General features: G+C 45.4%; 1 protein-coding gene across 1 annotated transcript; it reads left to right on the forward strand.

Moving 5' to 3' along the window:
* The first annotated feature begins 3,080 nt into the window (after window positions 1-3,080).
* Window positions 3,081-19,769, forward strand: LOC120052310 (stromal interaction molecule 2-like). The gene is made up of 11 exons (XM_038999144.1): window positions 3,081-3,380; window positions 4,299-4,410; window positions 5,244-5,355; window positions 5,662-5,777; window positions 6,031-6,208; window positions 6,620-6,797; window positions 11,366-11,527; window positions 13,833-13,933; window positions 15,193-15,437; window positions 17,055-17,238; window positions 17,466-19,769. Exons 1-11 carry the CDS (start codon window positions 3,279-3,281, stop codon window positions 18,691-18,693), a joined length of 2,718 nt encoding a protein of 905 aa, XP_038855072.1. The 5' UTR covers window positions 3,081-3,278; the 3' UTR covers window positions 18,694-19,769.
* The last annotated feature ends 2,733 nt before the right edge of the window (window positions 19,770-22,502 follow it).

The raw sequence follows: 22,502 nt of genomic DNA on the forward strand, positions 1-22,502 counted from the left end.
CAAAAATTTAGCATGTTAGCTAATCCTTCCCCTAACCTTGACCTTAGAATAAAGGGTTAACTCCTAACCTTAACCCTTTAGCTACTTAGCTAGCATGTTGCCTTACCCTAATCTTAAACCCTATACCTAATCTTAACCCCTAGTTTAGCTAATGTTAGCCACCTAGCTAGCCTAGCTAACATGAACACAACAAATTGGAGTGTACATTAATGCCACACATTAATGCCACAATCGTGTAATACACACCAAAAAGACAAGGGAACAAGATTCCCACCTTTTCCATTGTCAATAATACATTTTTCCCATATTCTTGATTAATGATTTTTAGTAAACTCACTGTTTGATTCCAGAGATGAAATGATTCATAATTATAAGTTAATTATCATGTCTACACACTTTCTACCAGGCTTTACTAGTTTAAATTCAGACTGGAGTATTTTTCACCTCCCCCCCACAATTCTTTGGGGGGGTTGCGACTACCCCAGTGGAGATTTGCTGCAGTAGAGAAGAGTACAGTACATTACAGGAGAGTACAGTACATTACAGGAGAGTACAGTACATTACAGGAGAGAGTACAGTACAGGAGAGTGCAGTACATTACAGGAGAGTGCAGTACATTACAGTACAGTGCAGAGTACAGTGCAGAGTACAGTACATTACAGGAGAGTGCAGAGTACAGTATATTAGAGTAGAATACATTACAGTACTGTAAAGCACAATACAGTAGAGTACAGTTTGGTTCATTACAGTACAGTAACTCTAGTGTGCTCTACTGTTTACTGTACAGTAGAATACAGTTTGGTTCAGTACAGTACAGTAACTCTAGTGTGCTCTACTGTTTACTGTACAGTAGAGTACAGTTTGGTTCATTACAGTACAGTAACTCTAGTGTGCTCTACTGTTTACTGTACAGTAGAATACAGTTTGGTTCATTACAGTACAGTAACTCTAGTGTGCTCTACTGTTTACTGTACAGTAGAATACAGTTTGGTTCATTACAGTACAGTAACTCTAGTGTGCTCTACTGTTTACTGTACAGTAGAGTACAGTTTGGTTCATTACAGTACAGTAACTCTAGTGTGCTCTACTGTTTACTGTACAGTAGAGTACAGTTTGGTTCATTACAGTACAGTAACTCTAGTGTGCTCTACTGTTTACTGTACAGTAGAATACAGTTTGGTTCATTACAGTACAGTAACTCTAGTGTGCTCTACTGTTTACTGTACAGTAGAATACAGTTTGGTTCATTACAGTACAGTAACTCTAGTGTGCTCTACTGTTTACTGTACAGTAGAATACAGTTTGGTTCATTACAGTACAGTAACTCTAGTGTGCTCTACTGTTTACTGTACAGTAGAATACAGTTTGGTTCAGTACAGTACAGTAACTCTAGTGTGCTCTACTGTTTACTGTACAGTAGAATACAGTTTGGTTCATTACAGTACAGTAACTCTAGTGTGCTCTACTGTTTACTGTACAGTAGAATACAGTTTGGTTCAGTACAGTACAGTAACTCTAGTGTGCTCTACTGTTTACTGTACAGTAGAATACAGTTTGGTTCATTACAGTACAGTAACTCTAGTGTGCTCTACTGTTTACTGTACAGTAGAATACAGTTTGGTTCAGTACAGTACAGTAACTCTAGTGTGCTCTACTGTTTACTGTACAGTAGAGTACAGTTTGGTTCATTACAGTACAGTAACTCTAGTGTGCTCTACTGTTTACTCTACTGAACTCTATTATACTCAAGTGTACAGTGCAGGACTGAACCAATCATGGACGTCTATGTTTGGGCCCAGTCAAGTCCTGACCAAACCAAAAATTGACATCTGTGGATGTTGAAATATAAATCTGGTCCAGACCGTACCAAAAAGCAAAAACAATTCTGTGGACAAGGCAGACTGACCAAATTTCAACTAGTTTTCAACTTCCATGAACATCCGGTGCCGGTCGGTGCTCAGTGACTAAGAATGCAGGTTACAGTGAAATAGGAGCAACAACGGCTCAGCCGCGAAGTGGTAGGCCACACAAGCTCACAGAGCGGGATGTCAGCGCGCTGAAGCACGTAAAGCGTAGAAATCATCATTCCTCGGTTGCAGCGCTTATTACTGAATTCTAAACCGCCTCTGGAAGAAACGTCAGCACAAGAACTGTTCATTGGGAGCTTCATGAAATGGGTTTCCATGGCCGAGCAGCCGCACACAAGCCTAAGATCACCATGAGCAATGCCAAGCGTTGGCTGGAGTGCTGTAAAGCTCGCTTACATTGGACTCTGGAACAGTGGAAACTCGTTCTCTGGCAGTCCGACGGACAAATCTGGGTTTGGCAGATGCCAGGAGAACGCTACCTGCCCCAATGCAGAGTGGCAACTGTAAAGTTTGGTGGAGTAGGAATACTGGCCTGGGGCTGTTCTTCAAGGTTCGGGCCCCTTAGTTCCAGTGAAGGGAAACTACAGCATACAATGACATTCTAGAAGATTCTGTCCTGTTTCAGTATGATAATGCCTCCGTGCAAAAAGCGAGATCCATACAGAAATGGTTTGTCGAGATTGGTGTGGAAGAACTTGACTGGCCTGCACAGAACCCTGACCTCAACCCCATCTAACATCTTTGGGATTGTATTGGAACGCCGACTGCGAGCCAGGCCTAATCGCCCAACATCAGTGTCCGACCTCACTAATGCTCTCATGGCTGAATGGAAGCAAGTCCCTGCAGCAATGTTCCAACATCTAGTGGAAGAAGAGTGGAGGCTGTTATAGCAGCAAAGGGGCACCATATTAATGTCCATGATTTTGGAATGAGATGTTTGATGAGCAGATGTCTACATCCTTTTGGTCCTTTAGTGTGTATTGATAAACCTTGTACTGCAGTGGGCTAAATCAGGGTCACACAGAGTGTTTCTTGGTAGTCTTAAACAAATCTACTTTGAAACAAAAGTATTCACCTCACACACATGGTTATGGGCTTAAACATAGTAAGACACCTGTACCATGTCAGATATACAGTTGAAATATATTACATTTAGAGTTTTCATCCCAATATTACACTTTATACACATCACAGAAGACCGAACTATAACAAAACTGTTAGACATAGAAACACCAGATTTTTGTCAGTTAATTTAGTTTTTAAACTAATTCTGAAAAACAATATCATTCCACCATGAGGCCACTAGAGGGCGCTTTTGGTCATTGACTGTAGGAAAGGTCAACCTAACATTGATAAATGTATTGATTGACCATCTCTATAGACCCATGCCTGGTGGTGTCACCTCCCTGTATGAACGAGGCAGACCGATACAGTCTGGAGGCTCTGAGGAACATCCACAGAGAGATGGATGACGACCAGGATGGAGGGATAGAGGTGGAGGAGAGCGTAGAGGTACGTAACCACGGAGGAGGGATTCAGGTGTGTTTTGATTGGACAACAGACGGTAGGAGTCTTTATTCAGTTACATGCTGTGTGTGTATATCCTCGTTGACCAGTCTGTCTGTCTCATGATTCCTGTCTTGTTAGTTTGTTTAAGCCACAGACACTAGAGCCCCTTTAGAAGAAGTGAGTCCAGGTTAGAAGTGTAGAATGTTGGACTGTTTGTCCCAGAACTCCAGAACTCATCAGAATGCCGTCCAGGGCTAGATGATCCATGGGATTGGGTTGCTGTTACCGTGGAGACGGGAGGGGAGGGTGGCTGACATTCCTGTTCCTATCACATGAAGAATCGAATTACAGCCAAGGATAGATTCCAAGATGGTGGAACACACACACACACACACACACACACACACACACACACACACACACACACACACACACACACACACACACACAGGATTATGAAAAGTTTGCAGCTTAATGTCAAAAGGTAAACGTCTAACACACACACTTAACCACACACACACACACGATTATGAAAAGCTTGCAGCTTAATGTCAAAAGGTAAACATCTAACACACACAGATGGATACACACACACACTTAACCACACACACACACACACATTTAACCACACACACACACTTAACCAACCACAACCACGCATGTCTAATAACAGTTCACACATCCTTAACCTTTCTAAGTTTCCACATTAGTTTGACGACTGTCAACTGTACCAATGATAAGGACCAAGACATTTTAGTTTAGAGATAAAATAGACTGGGTGTCTCTGTCTGTGTGTGTGTGTGTGTGTGTGTGGTTAAGTGTGTGTGTTAGACGTTTACCTTTTGACATTAAGCTGCAAACTTTTCATAATCCTGTGTGTGTGTGTGTGTGTGTGTGTGTGTGTGTGTCTTGGCTGTGTAGTTCATCATGGAGGACATGAAGCAGCAGCAGACCAACAAACACAGCCATCTTCACAGAGAGGACCAACACATCACCATAGAGGAACTATGGAGGGGCTGGAAGTTCTCAGAAGGTACGTTGTGTGTGTGATTATGCAATATGTTGTTACATTCACCGTTTCTTCATTACCAAACCCTCCCAACTCTCTCTATCCCCACCTCTCTCCCTTGTCTCCTTTCCCCTCCCCCTCTCTCTATCCCCATCTGACCTCCCCTCTCTCTCTCCTTTCCCCTCCCCCTCTCTCTATCCCCATCTGACCTCCCCTCTCTCTCTCCTTTCCCCTCCCCCTCTCTCTATCCCCATCTGACCTCCCCTCTCTCTCTCCTTTCCCCTCCCCCTCTCTCTATCCCCATCTGACCTCCCCTCTCTCTCTCCTTTCCCCTCCCCCTCTCTCTATCCCCATCTGACCTCCCCTCTCTCTCTCCTTTCCCCTCCCCCTCTCTCTATCCCCATTTGACCTCCCCTCTCTCTCCCTTCCTCCCCCTTCTCCCCCTCTCTCTCTCTCCCTTCCTACCCTCTCTCTCCCTCTCTCCCCCTCCTCCTCTCTCTATCCTCATCTGACCTCCCCCTCTCTCTCCCTCTCTCCCCCTCCTCCTCTCTCTATCCCCATCTGACCTCCCCCTCTCTCTCCCTCTCTCCCCCTCCTCCTCTCTCTATCCCCATCTGACCTCCCCCTCTCTCTCCCTCTCTCCCCCTCCTCCTCTCTCTATCCCCATCTGACCTCCCCCTCTCTCTCCCCCTCCTCCTCTCTCTATCCCCATCTGACCTCTCCCTCCCTCTCTCTCCCTTCCTACCCTCTCTCTCCCTCTCTCCCCCTCCTCCTCTCTCTATCCCCATCTGACCTCCCCCTCTCTCTCCCTTCCTACCCCCTCTCTCCCTCTCTCCCCCTCCTCCTCTCTCTATCAGTCCATAACTGGACTCAGGATGAGGTGTTGAGGTGGCTCAGGGAGTTTGTAGAGCTGCCTCAATATGAGAACAACTTTAAAGACTTCAGAGTCAACGGCAACACCCTCCCCAGGTGAGAACGGCCAATCAGAAACCTCAGAGAGGTACTTCCTGGTGGGCACAGCCAATCAGACAGCTTCTTACTGAAACTTACTGGCCAATCAGGTAACACACCCTAGTTACAATGTCCATTTGGTATATTTTGAGTCGTTACTATACAATTACAAACAAATCCGAAGCAGCTCAATTTGTCTAATTAAAACGCTTAATAATAACATAACAGAAAGAGAAACACAGTCCAATCAGATGTAGAAAGAGCCAATCAGAACACTTTAGTATTCTCGTCTAATCAGAGCTGGTGTCATTGTGATGTGTGCAGGATAGCAGCCAATGAGCCGTCGTTCCTGAGTGGCCAGCTGAAGATCCTGGACCAGAGAGACAAACAGAAACTCAACATCAAGGCTCTGGACGTGGTGCTGTTTGGTGCTCCTATACGTGTGTAGACAGTACACACACACACACACACACACACTCTCTTTGTGCATGTGCTCATGTCCACTGATTATATTGAAAAGCGCTGAACAAATGAAATCATCCTCCTCCTCATCTTCCTCCTCCACTTTCATCATGACTGTCATCATTATCCTCTCATCCTCCTCCTTCCTCTTCTCTCTCCTCTCTTCTCCTCCTCCTCTCTCCCTCCTCCTCCTCTCTCCTGCTCCTCATCCTCTCTCCTCTCCTCCTCCAGGCCCACCCCATAACTACATGAAGGACCTGTTGCTGCTAGTGTCTGTGATGATGGGTGTAGGAGGCTGCTGGTTCTCCCAGGTCCAGAACAAAGCTTCTAAAGTCCACATCTCCAAGATGATGAAGGACCTGGAGAGTCTGCAGAGTGCTGAGCTCAGCCTCAGAGAACTACAGGAACAGTGAGTGTCTATGACTGTGTGTGTATTGGGTTGAGGAGTACTGTTATGTGTGTTTCCTGCGTTTGTTTGTCTGTATGTTTAAATGTTTCCTGATAATGTATGTGTTTGTCCTGCTTACGTGTGTGTGTGTGTGTGTGTGTGTGTGTGTGTGTGTGTCTTTGCTGCTAACCTGTGTGTGTGCTGCTAACCTGTGTGTGTGTGTGTGTGTGTGTCTTTGCTGCTAACCTGTGTGTGTGTCTTTGCTGCTAACCTGTGTGTGTGTCTTTGCTGCTAACCTGTGTGTGTGTGTGTGTGTGTGTGTGTGTGTGTGTGTGTGTGTGTGTGTGTGTGTGTGTGTGTGTGTGTGTGTGTGTGTGTGTGTGTGTGTGTGTGTGTGTGTGTTGCTGACGCGTGTCCCCGTCCTGATACCAGGCTGGAGCAGGCCCAGGAGGAGAAGCGTAACGTGGCGGAGGAGAAACAGAACCTGGAGGAGAAGATGAGGGATGAGATCATGGGAGCCCAGGAGGAGGCGCACAGACTCCATCGGCTCAGAGCTGGAGCCGTCAGTCAACTGAGCAGACTGAGATACGCAGAGGAGGAGCTGGAGCAGGTAGAGAACCTAACCTTACCTAACCTTACGCTACCTAACCCTACCTAACCTTACGCTACCTAACCCTACCTAACCCTACCTAACCCTACCTAACCCTACCTAACCCTACCTAACCCTACCTAACCTTACCTAACCTAACCCTACCTAACCTAACCTAACCCTACCTAACCTTACCCTACCTAACCTAACCCTACCTAACCCTACCTAACCTAACCTAACCTAACCCTACCTAACCTTACCCTACCTAACCTAACACTACCTAACCCTACCTAACCTAACCCTACCTAACCTAACCCTACCTAACCTAACCCTACCTAACCTTACGCTACCTAACCTTACGCTACCTAACCTTACGCTACCTAACCCTACCTAACCTAACCCTACCTAACCTAACCTAACCCTACCTTACCTAACCTAACCCTACCTTACCTAACCTAACCCTACCTAACCTAACCCTACCTAACCTAACCTAACCTTACCTAACCTTACCCTACCTTACCTTACCTAACCTAACCTAACCCTACCTAACCTAACCCTACCTAACCTAACCTAACCCTACCTAACCTAACCCTACCTAACCTAACCCTAACCTAACCTTACCCTACCTAACCTAACCCTAACCTAACCTTACCCTACCTAACCTTACCTTACCCTACCTAACCCTAACTAACCTAACCCTAACCTAACCTAACCTAACCCTAATCTAACCTAACCCTACCTAACCTAACCCTAACCTAACCTTACCCTACCTAACCTTACCCTACCTAACCTTACCCTACCTAACCTAACCCTAACCTTACCCTACCTAACCTTACCCTACCTAACCTTACCCTACCTAACCTTACCCTACCTAACCTTACCCTACCTAACCTTACCTTACCCTACCTAACCCTAACTAACCTAACCCTAACCTAACCTAACCTAACCCTAATCTAACCTAACCCTACCTAACCTAACCCTAACCTAACCTTACCCTACCTAACCTTACCCTACCTAACCTAACCCTAACCTTACCCTACCTAACCTTACCCTACCTAACCTTACCTAACCCTAACTAACCTAACCCTAACCTTACCTTACCCTACCTAACCTTACCCTACCTAACCTTACCCTATCTAACCTTACATTACCTAACCCCAACCTTACCTAACCCTTACCTAACCCTACCTAACCTTACACTACCTAACCTTACCCTACCTAACCTTACATTACCTAACCTAACCTTACCCTACCTAACCTTACATTACCTAACCTAACCTTACCCTACCTAACCTTACCCTACCTAACCTTACCCTACCTAACCTTACCCTACCTAACCTTACATTACCTAACCTAACCTTACCCTACCTAACCTTACATTACCTAACCTAACCTTACCCTACCTAACCTTACATTACCTAACCTAACCTTACCCTACCTAACCTAACCTTACCCTACCTAACCTTACATTACCTAACCTAACCTTACCCTACCTAACCTTACCCTACCTAACCTTACCCTACCTTACCTAACCCTACCTTACCTAACCCTACCTAACCTTACCCTACCTAACCTTACATTACCTAACCTAACCTTACCCTACCTAACCTTACATTACCTAACCTAACCTTACCCTACCTAACCTTACATTACCTAACCTAACCTTACCCTACCTAACCTTACATTACCTAACCTAACCTTACCCTACCTAACCTTACATTACCTAACCTAACCTTACCCTACCTAACCTTACCCTACCTAACCTTACCCTACCTAACCTTACCCTACCTAACCTTACCCTACCTAACCTTACCCTACCTAACCTTACCCTACCTAACCTTACCCTACCTTACCTAACCCTACCTTACCTAACCCTACCTAACCTTACCCTACCTAACCTTACATTACCTAACCTAACCTTACCCTACCTAACCTTACATTACCTAACCTAACCTTACCTAACCTAACCTTACCCTACCTAACCTTACATTACCTAACCTAACCTTACCCTACCTAACCTTACCCTACCTAACCTTACCCTACCTTACCTTACATTACCTAACCTTACCCTACCTAACCTTACCCTACCTAACCTTACCCTACCTTACCTAACCCTACCTTACCTAACCCTACCTAACCTTACCCTACCTAACCTTACCCTACCTAACCTTACATTACCTAACCTAACCTTACCCTACCTAACCTTACCTAACCTTACCCTACCTAACCTTACCCAACCTAACCTAACCTTACCCTATCTAACCTAACTCTACCTAACCCTAACCTAACCCTACCTAACCTTACGCTACCTAACCTTACGCTACCTAACCTTACGCTACCTAACCCTACCTAACCTAACCCTACCTAACCTAACCTAACCCTACCTTACCTAACCTAACCCTACCTTACCTAACCTAACCCTACCTAACCTAACCCTACCTAACCTAACCTAACCTTACCTAACCTTACCCTACCTTACCTTACCTAACCTAACCTAACCCTACCTAACCTAACCCTAACCTAACCTTACCCTACCTAACCTAACCCTAACCTAACCTTACCCTACCTAACCTTACCTTACCCTACCTAACCCTAACTAACCTAACCCTAACCTAACCTAACCTAACCCTAATCTAACCTAACCCTAACCTAACCTTACCCTACCTAACCTTACCCTACCTAACCTTACCCTACCTAACCTAACCCTAACCTTACCCTACCTAACCTTACCCTACCTAACCTTACCCTACCTAACCTTACCCTACCTAACCTTACCCTACCTAACCTTACCCTACCTAACCTTACCTTACCCTACCTAACCCTAACTAACCTAACCCTAACCTAACCTAACCCTAATCTAACCTAACCCTACCTAACCTAACCCTAACCTAACCTTACCCTACCTAACCTTACCCTACCTAACCTTACCCTACCTAACCTAACCCTAACCTTACCCTACCTAACCTTACCCTACCTAACCTTACCTAACCCTAACTAACCTAACCCTAACCTTACCTTACCCTACCTAACCTTACCCTACCTAACCTTACCCTATCTAACCTTACATTACCTAACCCCAACCTTACCTAACCCTTACCTAACCCTACCTAACCTTACACTACCTAACCTTACCCTACCTAACCTTACATTACCTAACCTAACCTTACCCTACCTAACCTTACATTACCTAACCTAACCTTACCCTACCTAACCTTACCCTACCTAACCTTACCCTACCTAACCTTACCCTACCTAACCTTACCCTACCTAACCTTACATTACCTAACCTAACCTTACCCTACCTAACCTTACCCTACCTAACCTTACCCTACCTAACCTTACATTACCTAACCTAACCTTACCCTACCTAACCTTACATTACCTAACCTAACCTTACCCTACCTAACCTTACCCTACCTAACCTTACCCTACCTTACCTAACCCTACCTTACCTAACCCTACCTAACCTTACCCTACCTAACCTTACATTACCTAACCTAACCTTACCCTACCTAACCTTACATTACCTAACCTAACCTTACCCTACCTAACCTTACATTACCTAACCTAACCTTACCCTACCTAACCTTACATTACCTAACCTAACCTTACCCTACCTAACCTTACCCTACCTAACCTTACCCTACCTAACCTTACCCTACCTAACCTTACCCTACCTAACCTTACCCTACCTAACCTTACCCTACCTAACCTTACCCTACCTAACCTTACCCTACCTAACCTTACCCTACCTAACCTTACCCTACCTTACCTAACCCTACCTTACCTAACCCTACCTAACCTTACCCTACCTAACCTTACATTACCTAACCTAACCTTACCCTACCTAACCTTACATTACCTAACCTAACCTTACCCTACCTAACCTTACATTACCTAACCTAACCTTACCCTACCTAACCTTACCCTACCTAACCTTACCCTACCTTACCTTACATTACCTAACCTAACCTTACCCTACCTAACCTTACCCTACCTAACCTTACCCTACCTTACCTAACCCTACCTTACCTAACCCTACCTTACCTAACCCTACCTAACCTTACCCTACCTAACCTTACCCTACCTAACCTTACATTACCTAACCTAACCTTACCCTACCTAACCTTACCTAACCTTACCCTACCTAACCTTACCCAACCTAACCTAACCTTACCCTATCTAACCTAACTCTACCTAACCTAACCTTACCCTACCTAACCTAACTCTACCTAACCTAACCTTACCTAACCCTAATCTTACCTTAGCTAAGTCTAACTCTAACTGAAGCAAGTCCACAGTGTAGGAAACACTATCAGTATTGGCTCAAGGCTGGTGGTAAAAACGGCCCACCCATCAATCAAAATCTCTAACCCTTCTCCTGTGTGTGTGTGTGTGTACCTGTGTGTGCATGTTTCTGTGTGTGTGTGTGTGTGTGTGTGTGTGTGTGTGTACCTGTGTGCGCATGTTTCTGTGTGTGTGTGTGTGTGTGTGTGTGTGTGTACCTGTGTGCGCATGTTTCTGTGTGTCTGTGTGTGCGTGTGTGTGTGTGTGTGTGTGTGTGTGTGTGTGTGTGTGTGTGTATCTAGGTTCGGGGAGCATTAAAGAAGGCAGAGAAGGACATGATGGCTTACTGGTCTGTCCCGGAGGCCCTACAGCTCTGGCTACAGCTGACCCACGAGGTGGAGGTCCAGTACTACAACATCAAGAAACACAGCGCTGAGCTGCAGCTGAACACGGCCAAGGAAGAGGTAGGAGACTACTGGTTGGTTGGTTGGTTGGTTGGTTGGTTGGTTGGTTGGTTGGTTGGTTGGTTGGTTGGTTGGTTGGTTGGTTGGTTGGTTGATTGGTTGGTTGGTGGATTAGTTGGTTGGTTGGTTGGTTAGTTGGTGGATTAGTTGGTTGGTTGGTTGGTGGATTAGTTGATTGGTTGGTGGATTAGTTGATTGGTTGGTGGAAGAGTTGATTGGTTGGTTGGTGGATTAGTTGATTGGTTGGTGGAAGAGTTGATTGGTTGGTTGGTGGATTAGTTGATTGATTGGTTGGTTGGGGGATTAGTTGGTTGGTGGAAGAGTTGATTGATTGGTTGGTTGGTGGAGTAGTCGGTTGGTGGAAGAGTTGATCTGTTGGTTGATTGGTCCAGTACTACAACGTCAAGAAACACAGTCCTGAGCTGCAGCTGGCCACTGCTGAGGAGGAGGTAGGAGAGAAACGTAAACCAATCAGTTTATTGATTCGTCAACTGATTGATTGACTTTTCACTGACTTCACGTAGGAAGAAAGAACATAGGGGCTGTAATTAACCGCTGGTGTGGACATGACCAGGATAATGCATTAAACAAGTCATCTGTCCTCCATATTAACCCCTGGTGTGGACATGACCAGGATAATGCATTAACCAAGTCATCTATCCTCCATATTAACCCCTGGTGTGGACATGACCAGGATAATGCATTAAACTAGTCATCTATCCTCCATATTAACCCCTGGTGTGGACATGACCAGGATAATGCATTAACCAAGTCATCTGTCCTCCATATTAACCCCTGGTGTGGACATGACCAGGATAATGCATTAAACTAGTCATCTGTCCTCCATATTAACCCCTGGTGTGGACATGACCAGGATAATGCATTAACCAAGTCATCTGTCCTCCATATTAACCCCTGGTGTGGACATGACCAGGATAATGCATTAAACTAGTCATCTGTCCTCCATATTAACCCCTGGTGTGGACATGACCAGGATAATGCATTAAACTAGTCATCTATCCTCCATATTAACCCCTGGTGTGGACATGACCAGGATAATGCATTAAACTAGTCATCTATCCTCCATATTAACCCCTGGTGTGGACATGACCAGGATAATGCATTAAACTAGTCATCTGTCCTCCATATTAACCCCTGGTGTGGACATGACCAGGATAATGCATTAAACTAGTCATCTATCCTCCATATTAACCCCTGGTGTGGACATGACCAGGATAATACATTAAACAAGTCATCTGTCCTCCATATTAACCCCTGGTGTGGACATGACCAGGATAATGCATTAAACTAGTCATCTGTCCTCCATATTAACCCCTGGTGTGGACATGACCAGGATAATGCATTAAACTAGTCATCTATCCTCCATATTAACCCCTGGTGTGGACATGACCAGGATAATGCATTAAACTAGTCATCTATCCTCCATATTAACCCCTTGTGTGGACATGACCAGGATAATGCATTAAACTAGTCATCTGTCCTCCATATTAACCCCTTGTGTGGACATGACCAGGATAATGCATTAAACTAGTCATCTGTCCTCCATATTAACCCCTGGTGTGGACATGACCAGGATAATGCATTAAACAAGTCATCTGTCCTCCATATTAACCCCTGGTGTGGACATGACCAGGATAATGCATTAAACTAGTCATCTATCCTCCATATTAACCCCTGGTGTGGACATGACCAGGATAATGCATTAAACTAGTTATCTGTCCTCCATATTAACCCCTGGTGTGGACATGACCAGGATAATGCATTAAACTAGTCATCTGTCCTCCATATTAACCCCTTGTGTGGACATGACCAGGATAATGCATTAAACTAGTCATCTGTCCTCCATATTAACCCCTGGTGTGGACATGACCAGGATAATGCATTAAACTAGTCATCTATCCTCCATATTAACCCCTGGTGTGGACATGACCAGGAGGATGTGACCTCATATTAACCCCTTGGTATGGACATGACCAGGAGGATGTGACCTCATATTAACCACTTGGTATGGACATGACCAGGAGGATGTGACCTCATATTAACCCCTTGGTATGGACATGACCAGGAGGATGTGACCTCATATTAACCCCTTGGTGTGGACATGACCAGGAGGATGTGACCTCATATTAACCCATTGGTGTGGACATGACCAGGAGGATGTGACCTCATATTAACCCCTTGGTATGGACATGACCAGGAGGATGTGACCTCATATTGACCCCTTGGTGTGGACATGACCAGGAGGATGTGACCTCACCCCTTGGTATGTGTATATCCTGTCCAGGCAGAGAAGATCAAGAAGAAGAGGAGTTCCCTCATGGGGACGTTCCACGTGGCTCACAGCTCCTCACTGGACGATGTTGACACCAAGATCCTGGAGGCCAAGTGAGACACACACACACACACACACACACACACACACACACACACACACACACACACACACACACACACACACACACACACACACACACACACACACACACACACACAGTCTTAATTTAGTCAACAATAACTATGACAAAATAACAACCTATTTTTCCTGACTAAAACTATGAAGATAACGAGACCAGAGGGAGAGAAAAACATAACTGTAATAAATTACTTTGAATTTCAGTTGATAAAAATGTGACATGACGAGAATTACACATGAGGGTAATGGACATTTTAATTTGACATGAATCTACTTTTCATCCGTTTTGTCCAATCCTAACCATGCATGCAGAATATTTAATGTAGTCCTCTCATTGGCAGAATTAAAGTTGTGTGATCTGATTGAGCTGATCTGACTGGCTCTCCCACACAGCTCCCAGGCGGTCTCTTCAGTCACTCTTCAGTCTTTTGAACTGATGTGAAGCCAGGACACTGGACTTGTAACTAACCTCAACAAGAACTGATGTGAAGCCAGGACACTGGACTTGTAACTAACCTCAACAAGAACTGATGTGAAGCCAGGACACTGGACTTGTAACTAACCTCAACTAGAACTGATGTGAAGCCAGGACACTGGACTTGTAACCAACCTCAACTAGAAACCATGTTAACTCTCACTCTTACTGACATGGAGGCTATTTTCTGATTTGATTACATCAGAAGCTCAATTTTCCCATGTGTGCTGTTGTTCATTTATCTGTGCCACGGTCCACAACTGTGAGTTGCAGTTGCTGTTCTCGTGTTTTTGTGACACAGTTGACGTGGTTTTGTGACGTATTTGACGTGGTTTTTGTGACGGAGTTGACGTGGTTTTTGTGACGGAGTTGACGTGGTTTTTGTGACGGAGTTGACGTGGTTTTTGTGACGGAGTTGACGTGGTTTTTGTGACGGAGCTGACGTGGTTTTTGTGACGGAGCTGCCGTGGTTTTTGTGACGGAGCTGCCGTGGTTTTTGTGACGGAGTTGCCGTGGTTTTTGTGACGGAGTTGCCGTGGTTTTTGTGACGGAGTCGACGTGGTTTTTGTGACGAAGTTTTTGTAACAGATTTGACTTTGTTGTGTCACACAGTAACATACTAAACTAATATATGTTGTGTTGACATAGCTGACATGTTACTATATTATAACAGTCTGCACCTGTGTGTTGTATCACAGGAACGCCCTACCAGAAGTAACTAGCTGACGTAAACTGTGCTTTTGACATCCCTCACAGGAACGCCCTATCAGAAGTCACGGCCTGCCTACGGGAGCGTCTCCACCGCTGGCAACAGATAGAGCGCCTGTGTGGTTTCCCTCTCCTCAGGAACTCTGGCCTGGCCAGCCTGACAGCCACGCTGTATTCAGACTCTAACTGGGTGGCGATGCCCAGGGTGTCTGTACCCACCTTCCCTTCCTATCATGAAACAATACAAGGCTCTCTGGAGGATCTGATGGAAGACTCCTCAGCACCCATCTTAGGTAGGTTATAGCAATCAGTCGCTCAGTTGGTCAATATAATATGGTCATTAAGCAGACATGTTTATGCAAACAGATTTACAGCACGGTGAGTGTATGTTTATGGGATCACCGTGGTAATCAATCTCATGCCCATACCTAGTCAAGGGCTTGATGATTAGTTGACACGTTGAATCAGGTGCTAGCTCTGGAATAGACCAAACACATGGAACAGCTGGGGGTTCTAAGGAGAGGTTTGGAACAGCTGGGGGTTCTAAGGAGAGGTTTGGAACAGCTGGGGGTTCTAAGGAGAGGTTTGGAACAGCTGGGGTTCCCGAGGAGAGGTTTGGAACAGCTGGGGGTTCTAAGGAGAGGTTTGGAACAGCTGGGGTTCCCGAGGAGAGGTTTGGAACGGCTGGGGTTCCCGAGGAGAGGTTTGGAACGGCTGGGGTTCCCGAGGAGAGGTTTGGAACAGCTGGGGTTCCCGAGGAGAGGTTTGGAACGGCTGGGGTTCCCGAGGAGAGGTTTGGAACGGCTGGGGTTCCCGAGGAGAGGTTTGGAACGGCTGGGGTTCCCGAGGAGAGGTTTGGAACGGCTGGGGTTCCCGAGGAGAGGTTTGGAACGGCTGGGGTTCCCGAGGAGAGGTTTGGAACGGCTGGGGTTCCCGAGGAGAGGTTTGGAACGGCTGGGGTTCCCGAGGAGAGGTTTGGAACGGCTGGGGTTCCCGAGGAGAGGTTTGGAACGGCTGGGGTTCCCGAGGAGAGGTTTGGAACGGCTGGGGTTCCCGAGGAGAGGTTTGGAACGGCTGGGGTTCCCGAGGAGAGGTTTGGAACGGCTGGGGTTCCCGAGGAGAGGTTTGGAACGGCTGGGGTTCCCGAGGAGAGGTTTGGAACGGCTGGGGTTCCCGAGGAGAGGTTTGGAACGGCTGGGGTTCCCGAGGAGAGGTTTGGAACGGCTGGGGTTCCCGAGGAGAGGTTTGGAACGGCTGGGGTTCCCGAGGAGAGGTTTGGAACGGCTGGGGTTCCCGAGGAGAGGTTTGGAACGGCTGGGGTTCCCGAGGAGAGGTTTGGAACGGCTGGGGTTCCCGAGGAGAGGTTTGGAACGGCTGGGGTTCCCGAGGAGAGGTTTGGAACGGCTGGGGTTCCCGAGGAGAGGTTTGGAACAGCTGGGGGTCCCGAGGAGAGGTTTGGAACAGCTGGGGGTCCCGAGGAGAGGTTTGGAACAGCTGGGGGTCCCGAGGAGAGGTTTGGAACGGCTGGGGGTCCCGAGGAGAGGTTTGGAACGGCTGGGGTTCCCGAAGAGAGGTTTGGAACGGCTGGGGTTCCCGAAGAGAGGTTTGGAACGGCTGGGGTTCCCGGGGAGAGGTTTGGAACAGCTGGGGGTTCTAAGGAGAGGTTTGGAACAGCTGGGGGTCCTGAGGAGAGGTTGGAGAACCACTGCCATACCTGATTCAATGTTTAAGTGATTAGCTGCTTAGTGGAATCAGGTTTAGTGTTATTTTTGCGAGGTTTTCCATGAATAGGTTTTCCATAAAATTAACAAAATGGAAAAAAATCCCCAAAATGTGCCCCACATTTTTCTGGGATTTAAAAAAAAAAAAAAAAAGTTACTGTGAATGTTCCCTTTCCTTTGCAACCCTAGTTCCACCAATGAAGCGCTCCCCTCGCTCTCGTGGCTCTACCTCCACCGTGTGTCGTCAACGGCGTTCTGGACACGCCTCCTCTTCCTCCTCCTTCTCCGACCCTGATATCCTGATCCCTATCCACACCACGCTCCCTTGCTTCGAGGAAGAGGAGCAGATCTTCATCAACGCCCAGCGGAGAGGGTGAGTCGCACAGTTTCAATTTAGGAAATAAACTGACGTTACAATTCTGATTCCAATTTTCTACAATGCTTCTCTGTTTTGGCTGATTACAAGGTGACTCACGGTGACACTTACAGTATTTTCAATGTGTGATTGAAACTTTGAACCTTGATGGAATCTTTCTCTCTCTATATCTTTTCACTCTCCCCCTCTCTCTCTCCCCCCTCTCTCTCTCCTTCTCTCTACAGAGATTCTCAGGTAATTTATTCTGACAGGACCCCTCCTGTCAGCAGAAGGTCATCAGAAACAGAATCCCCCATTTGTAACATATCTAGAGAAGAACTGGAGGCTTCCTTGGATGAAGCCACATTGAAGACATCATCTAAAGACGAGCCAGACTTTTCTTCTGTGGACAACACTGCTCCAAGGAAAATGCAAAGAGGCAAAAGTGAGACTTCCATGGACCCCCCCGCCAACGCAGCAGCCCAAAAGGTCTTGGGTCGTTCGATGGACAACGTCTCAAGGAGGTCATCCAGAGATGAGTGTCACGAGTTTCCGTTGGAGACTCACTTCTCAAAGAAGAGGTCTCTTATATCTACAGATGTGATCGGTGTGTCTCTGGACACCGGCTCCAGACAGATGATGAGAGAGAGCAGGGGGGAAGTCTCATTCAACAACTCCATGAGAGGAAGACCCAGAGAAGAAATGGTGACGGCCATTGGAACTCCAACGAGAAGGATATCCCGAGAGGAGGTGGACTTAGCCGACAGCGCTCAGAGGAGGATGGCGATGTCCAGAGACAAACTGACCCTTCATCTGGACAGCAACTCTTCTCACAAGATGCTCAGGAAGAAGATAGAGTTCCCAGTGGAACCACCATCCGCCGCCACGAGGAAGATATCGATAGACGAACACCATGAGATGTGCTCTCACACTCGCAGACGAACAAACAGCGATAAGATTGACAGATCCATAGATACTCCCACTGGGAAGATCTACCCGGACAGGGCCCCGGAAATCCCCAAACGGAGGATATCCAGGGAGGAGTATGCAGAGTCGTCCCAAGTGGGTCACGGTCCCCAGGTTTTGGATTGGGGTCATTTCGGACAACCTGACCTCACCTTGTCCACGCCATGGAAACAAACCCAGACCCCTGACCCTTATACCTCCGACCACCTGACCGAACTGGTGTATGACGGAATTCTGGAGAAGTCCTGTATCACCCCAGCAACGACCCCAGCAACAACCCCTGACCTGCCCCAGAGGATCACGGAAGGAGGAGAGCGAGAAGGGAATCCTCCTGTTCCGCCTCCGAGGAGTGGCCGGTCCCTAAACACGTTGCCCCCGGAGATGAGAGGCGAGAGGCACCAAAAGGACAAAGACAAAAGCGCGAAGTCGTCCAAACTCAAGAACCTTTTTAAGAAGAGGAAAGATCATACCCCAGAACGGCCACAAGGGGGCCTGAACAATCTCTGACCGTTAACTGGAATTTAAACACTTTTTTATGCAAATTTTTTAACCAGGAAGTCTCTTGAGGTTATGAAACTCTTGTTTGTTTTTTTAAAGAGAGAGATCTGGAAAGACGTCAGCCAGGAAAAGCTGAGAGGAAACATGAACATTAGTCCTATAGATTTGATTTTCTAAAAACCGACACGGACTGTTTGGCTGGGATTACATGTTTGGGATTACAGGATAATGTAATCTGGGATTACATGTTTGACTGGGATTACATGTTTGTAATGGCTGGGATTGACTGGGATTACATGTTTGTAATGGCTGGGATTGGCTGGGATTACATGTTTGAAAGATAAAAACATGAGCAATAGGATTGATATATTTTTTCAAAGCCAACAAAGTGTAATTTTTGAAACCCAGAAAAAAATACTGTTCTGGCCGATAAAATGCAGATTGCCAGACAACATGTTATTTTGGCAATGGCTAGTCAATGGGGCAGGTACCAAACTCTTGAGTTGACATAGCAGTCTCTAAGACTGATTAAACTCATCCTAGACTGAATACTCTGAAAACAGGAAGACAGTTGTTGCTATAGTTTCGGTACTATTTTGGTACTACAAAGCAGAATCAGTTAACCATCTAACTTTGATAAATAACCAGAAATAACTATTGATTTTCTGGTTCATTAAGAAAAGGTAAAGTTAGATATGTGTGTCTTTGGTTGTCTTTGGTTGTTAAATGTATAAAAAGCTATTTTCATAACGTTTAGGTAAGTTAGCTGGCTAACTCATTGATCATGCTTTTGTAGTATACCCCTCTGGCTGGATGTCCTCAGAGGGACAAAGAGGATGAAAGGGTGTAAGATAACCTACGGTGCCCAAATGTTGTCTCTGCAAGGAAGTCTTAATAAGTAGACCAATGATGGGTGTCCCGTTTCAGCTTCATTTCGAAGCAGTGTGATCCCATACTGTGTTTGATCGCCTCCTATGTTCAGAGTTGGGTGTTTAGAGCTGAGCTATTTATTTCTTGACTAGGGAGCATTTCTTCAGAGCTCTTCTCCTGTACGATAGAAGCAACTGTAGTTTATTTGGATTGGGGGAGTGCAGTCACAGTGCTGTTCAGTGGTTCCTAGACCTTTTTATCAGTGCAGTCACAGGGCTGTTCAGTGGTTCCTAGACCTTTTTATCAGTGCAGTCACAGAGCTGTTCAGTGGTTCCTAGACCTTTTTATCAGTGCAGTCACAGGGCTGTTCAGTGGTTCCTAGACCTTTTTATCAGTGCAGTCACAGAGCTGTTCAGTGGTTCCTAGACCTTTTTGTCAGTGTAGTCACAGGGCTGTTCAGTGGTTCCTAGACCTTTTTATCAGTGCAGTCACAGAGCTGTTCAGTGGTTCCTAGACCTTTTTATCAGTGCAGTCACAGGGCTGTTCAGTGGTTCCTAGACCTTTTTATTAGTGCAGTCACAGGGCTGTTCAGTGGTTCCTAGACGGTTTCCTCAGTGCAGTCACAGGGCTGTTCAGTGGTTCCTAGACGGTTTCCTCAGTGCAGTCACAGAGCTTTGCTTGGGGGAGATTTCTAGTATGTGTACGGTTGCAACATTTAGATAACTTTCCCAGGTTTTCCTGGAATCCCGGTCAGAAGTTTTCCTGGAATCCCGGTCAGAAGTTTTCCTGGAATCCCGGTCAGAAGTTTTCCTGGAATCCCGGTCAGAAGTTTTCCTGGAATCCCGGTCAGAAGTTTTCCTGGAATCCCGGTCAGAAGTTTTCCTGGAATCCCGGTCAGAAGTTTTCCTGGAATCCCGGTCAGAAGTTTTCCTGGAATCCCGGTCAGAAGTTTTCCTGGAATCCCGGTCAGAAGATTCCCTGGAATCCCGGTCAGAAGATTCCCTGGAATCCCGGTCAGAAGATTCCCTGGAATCCCGGTCAGAAGATTCCCAGAATCTAGAGGGAATATCGGGAATATTCCAACCAGGATTTCTGGAAAACCTGGAAATTAGTTGAAAAGTTTATTTTTATTTATTTAACTAGGCAAGTCAGTTAAGAACAAATTCTTATTTACAATGATGGCCTAGGAACAGTGGGTTAACTGCCTTGTTCAGGGGCAGAACAACAGATTGTTTTACCTTCTCAGCTCGGGGATTTGATCAAGCAACCTTTCGGTTAGTGGCCCAACTCTCTAACCACTAGGTTAGACTCTCTAACCACTGTTTCTTTTTGTTTCTTTTGGAACTGAGCTTTGAGAAAGGATGTGATTTTTTTTAAACAAAATTAATCTAATTAAATGAGCTTGTTTTTGAGAATTATTCTGTTCTGTTCTTTGTGGAAGTTCAGTTTTTCTTTTCAAGGTGATTTGTTTACTGATTTTATTTGAAGGTGCCTTTGGGGGGTAGTTTCTCAACTTTTATCTAAAAAAAAAAAATGTTCATGACATCTTTTACTTGTTTGTTAATTAAATATAATTTATTTTATTGACCGTTTTGCAGTCTTGGGTGTCTAGGATAGAGTCAACTATATCTAAAGAAAGTCTTAACCAAGTCAAGGTCCTCAGAAAAGGACCTGCACTAAAATAGTTTATTGAAAGGAAACTTTGTATGCATTGATAATGATGAATTTTAAAATAAATATTAACAAAATGCCAAATGTATCATTGTTTTGTAAGTATTTATTGCTTGGTGACCATAGTACATTCTCAAACAAAATGCTTAAACAGTCACATAGCTACAGATAAAAGTAACGATAACCTTTTTTACATAATTGAGAATTCAAATTTTTTATTAAGGGAATACATTTAATTGGTCTAAAACACCTTGGGTAATGGGTGACACACAACTTTAATCAAAAAGACATAAAGCATAAAGACTCCATTAACAAAACGTATTGCACGATTTTCTAGAAAAACAACACTGATTTCATCATAGAAAAACCTATTACATCTCTCAGGGGACGTAGCAACTACAGTTGTCATGGAGAATGACTGGTCTCTGGTCTCTCAGGGGACGTAGCAACTACAGTTGTCATGGAGAATGACTGGTCTCTGGTCTCTCAGGGGACGTAGCAACTACAGTTGTCATGGAGAATGACTGGTCTCTGGTTATTTTCAGGCATTCCTCCTTGCTCCTAATATTAAAAAACAAACATTAAAACTAGTACACACGTCAACAGATAGTCGTCCTAATCAGTAGGGAAGAACAGAGATGTCATTCAGTAAGGGACTGTGACAATATTTTTAGATAATACACAACACAGAGGACTAGAGGTCAATGGGGCATTAATGATCAATGGAAACAGTTGTTTTTCAGGTTGACATCTGTTTAGAATCTGTGTAGAATCTGTGTAGAATCTGTTTAGAATCTGTTTAGAATCTGTGTAGGAATTTCAGTCCGGGACTCATAGCTACATCTCAGGCTTTCATTGGTCCAAATCGTCTATACAGTGTAACAGGATACTTGTTTTTTGGCCATTGACCCAATTTTACTGCAAGGAATTCTAATTGGTCGACCACAGGCTAGCGTTGAGGGGTTATAAATGACATCCTGTCCCGTTGTTCTGTGGAGGAATCACTGAGGACAGGGAAGAATGAACATCGACCATCTACTTCCCAGCATAACATCTATGATTCGTTCTCCTTGAATAAACCACTTTTTCTCCCCCTGATTTGCTTTGGGGTCCATGTTATTGAAGAATAACATACTGCTAACATGACAAACACTTTGATACGTAACAAAACTAACTGATATCAGTAGGCATGTAGCCCCCCAATGTCCTCCTGACTCACTGTGTAATTTTCCGACCCAGAAGGCAGCAGGAATGAGGAGCAGGAACAGAGATTTGGA

The sequence above is a fragment of the Salvelinus namaycush genome, chromosome 8, assembly GCF_016432855.1.
Source record: "Salvelinus namaycush isolate Seneca chromosome 8, SaNama_1.0, whole genome shotgun sequence".
NCBI classification, from domain to species: Eukaryota; Metazoa; Chordata; class Actinopteri; order Salmoniformes; family Salmonidae; genus Salvelinus; species Salvelinus namaycush.

Bases quoted from the DNA above. Each gene is read 5' to 3' on its own strand.
- LOC120052310 (XM_038999144.1), top strand. From the start codon at position 3,279: ATGAACGAGGCAGACCGATACAGTCTGGAGGCTCTGAGGAACATCCAC. The intron at 5,778-6,030 runs GTGTGTAGACAG...CTCCTCCTCCAG, and splicing joins GCTGTTTGGTGCTCCTATAC to GCCCACCCCATAACTACATG. The intron at 17,239-17,465 runs GTGAGTCGCACA...TTCTCTCTACAG, and splicing joins ATCAACGCCCAGCGGAGAGG to AGATTCTCAGGTAATTTATT.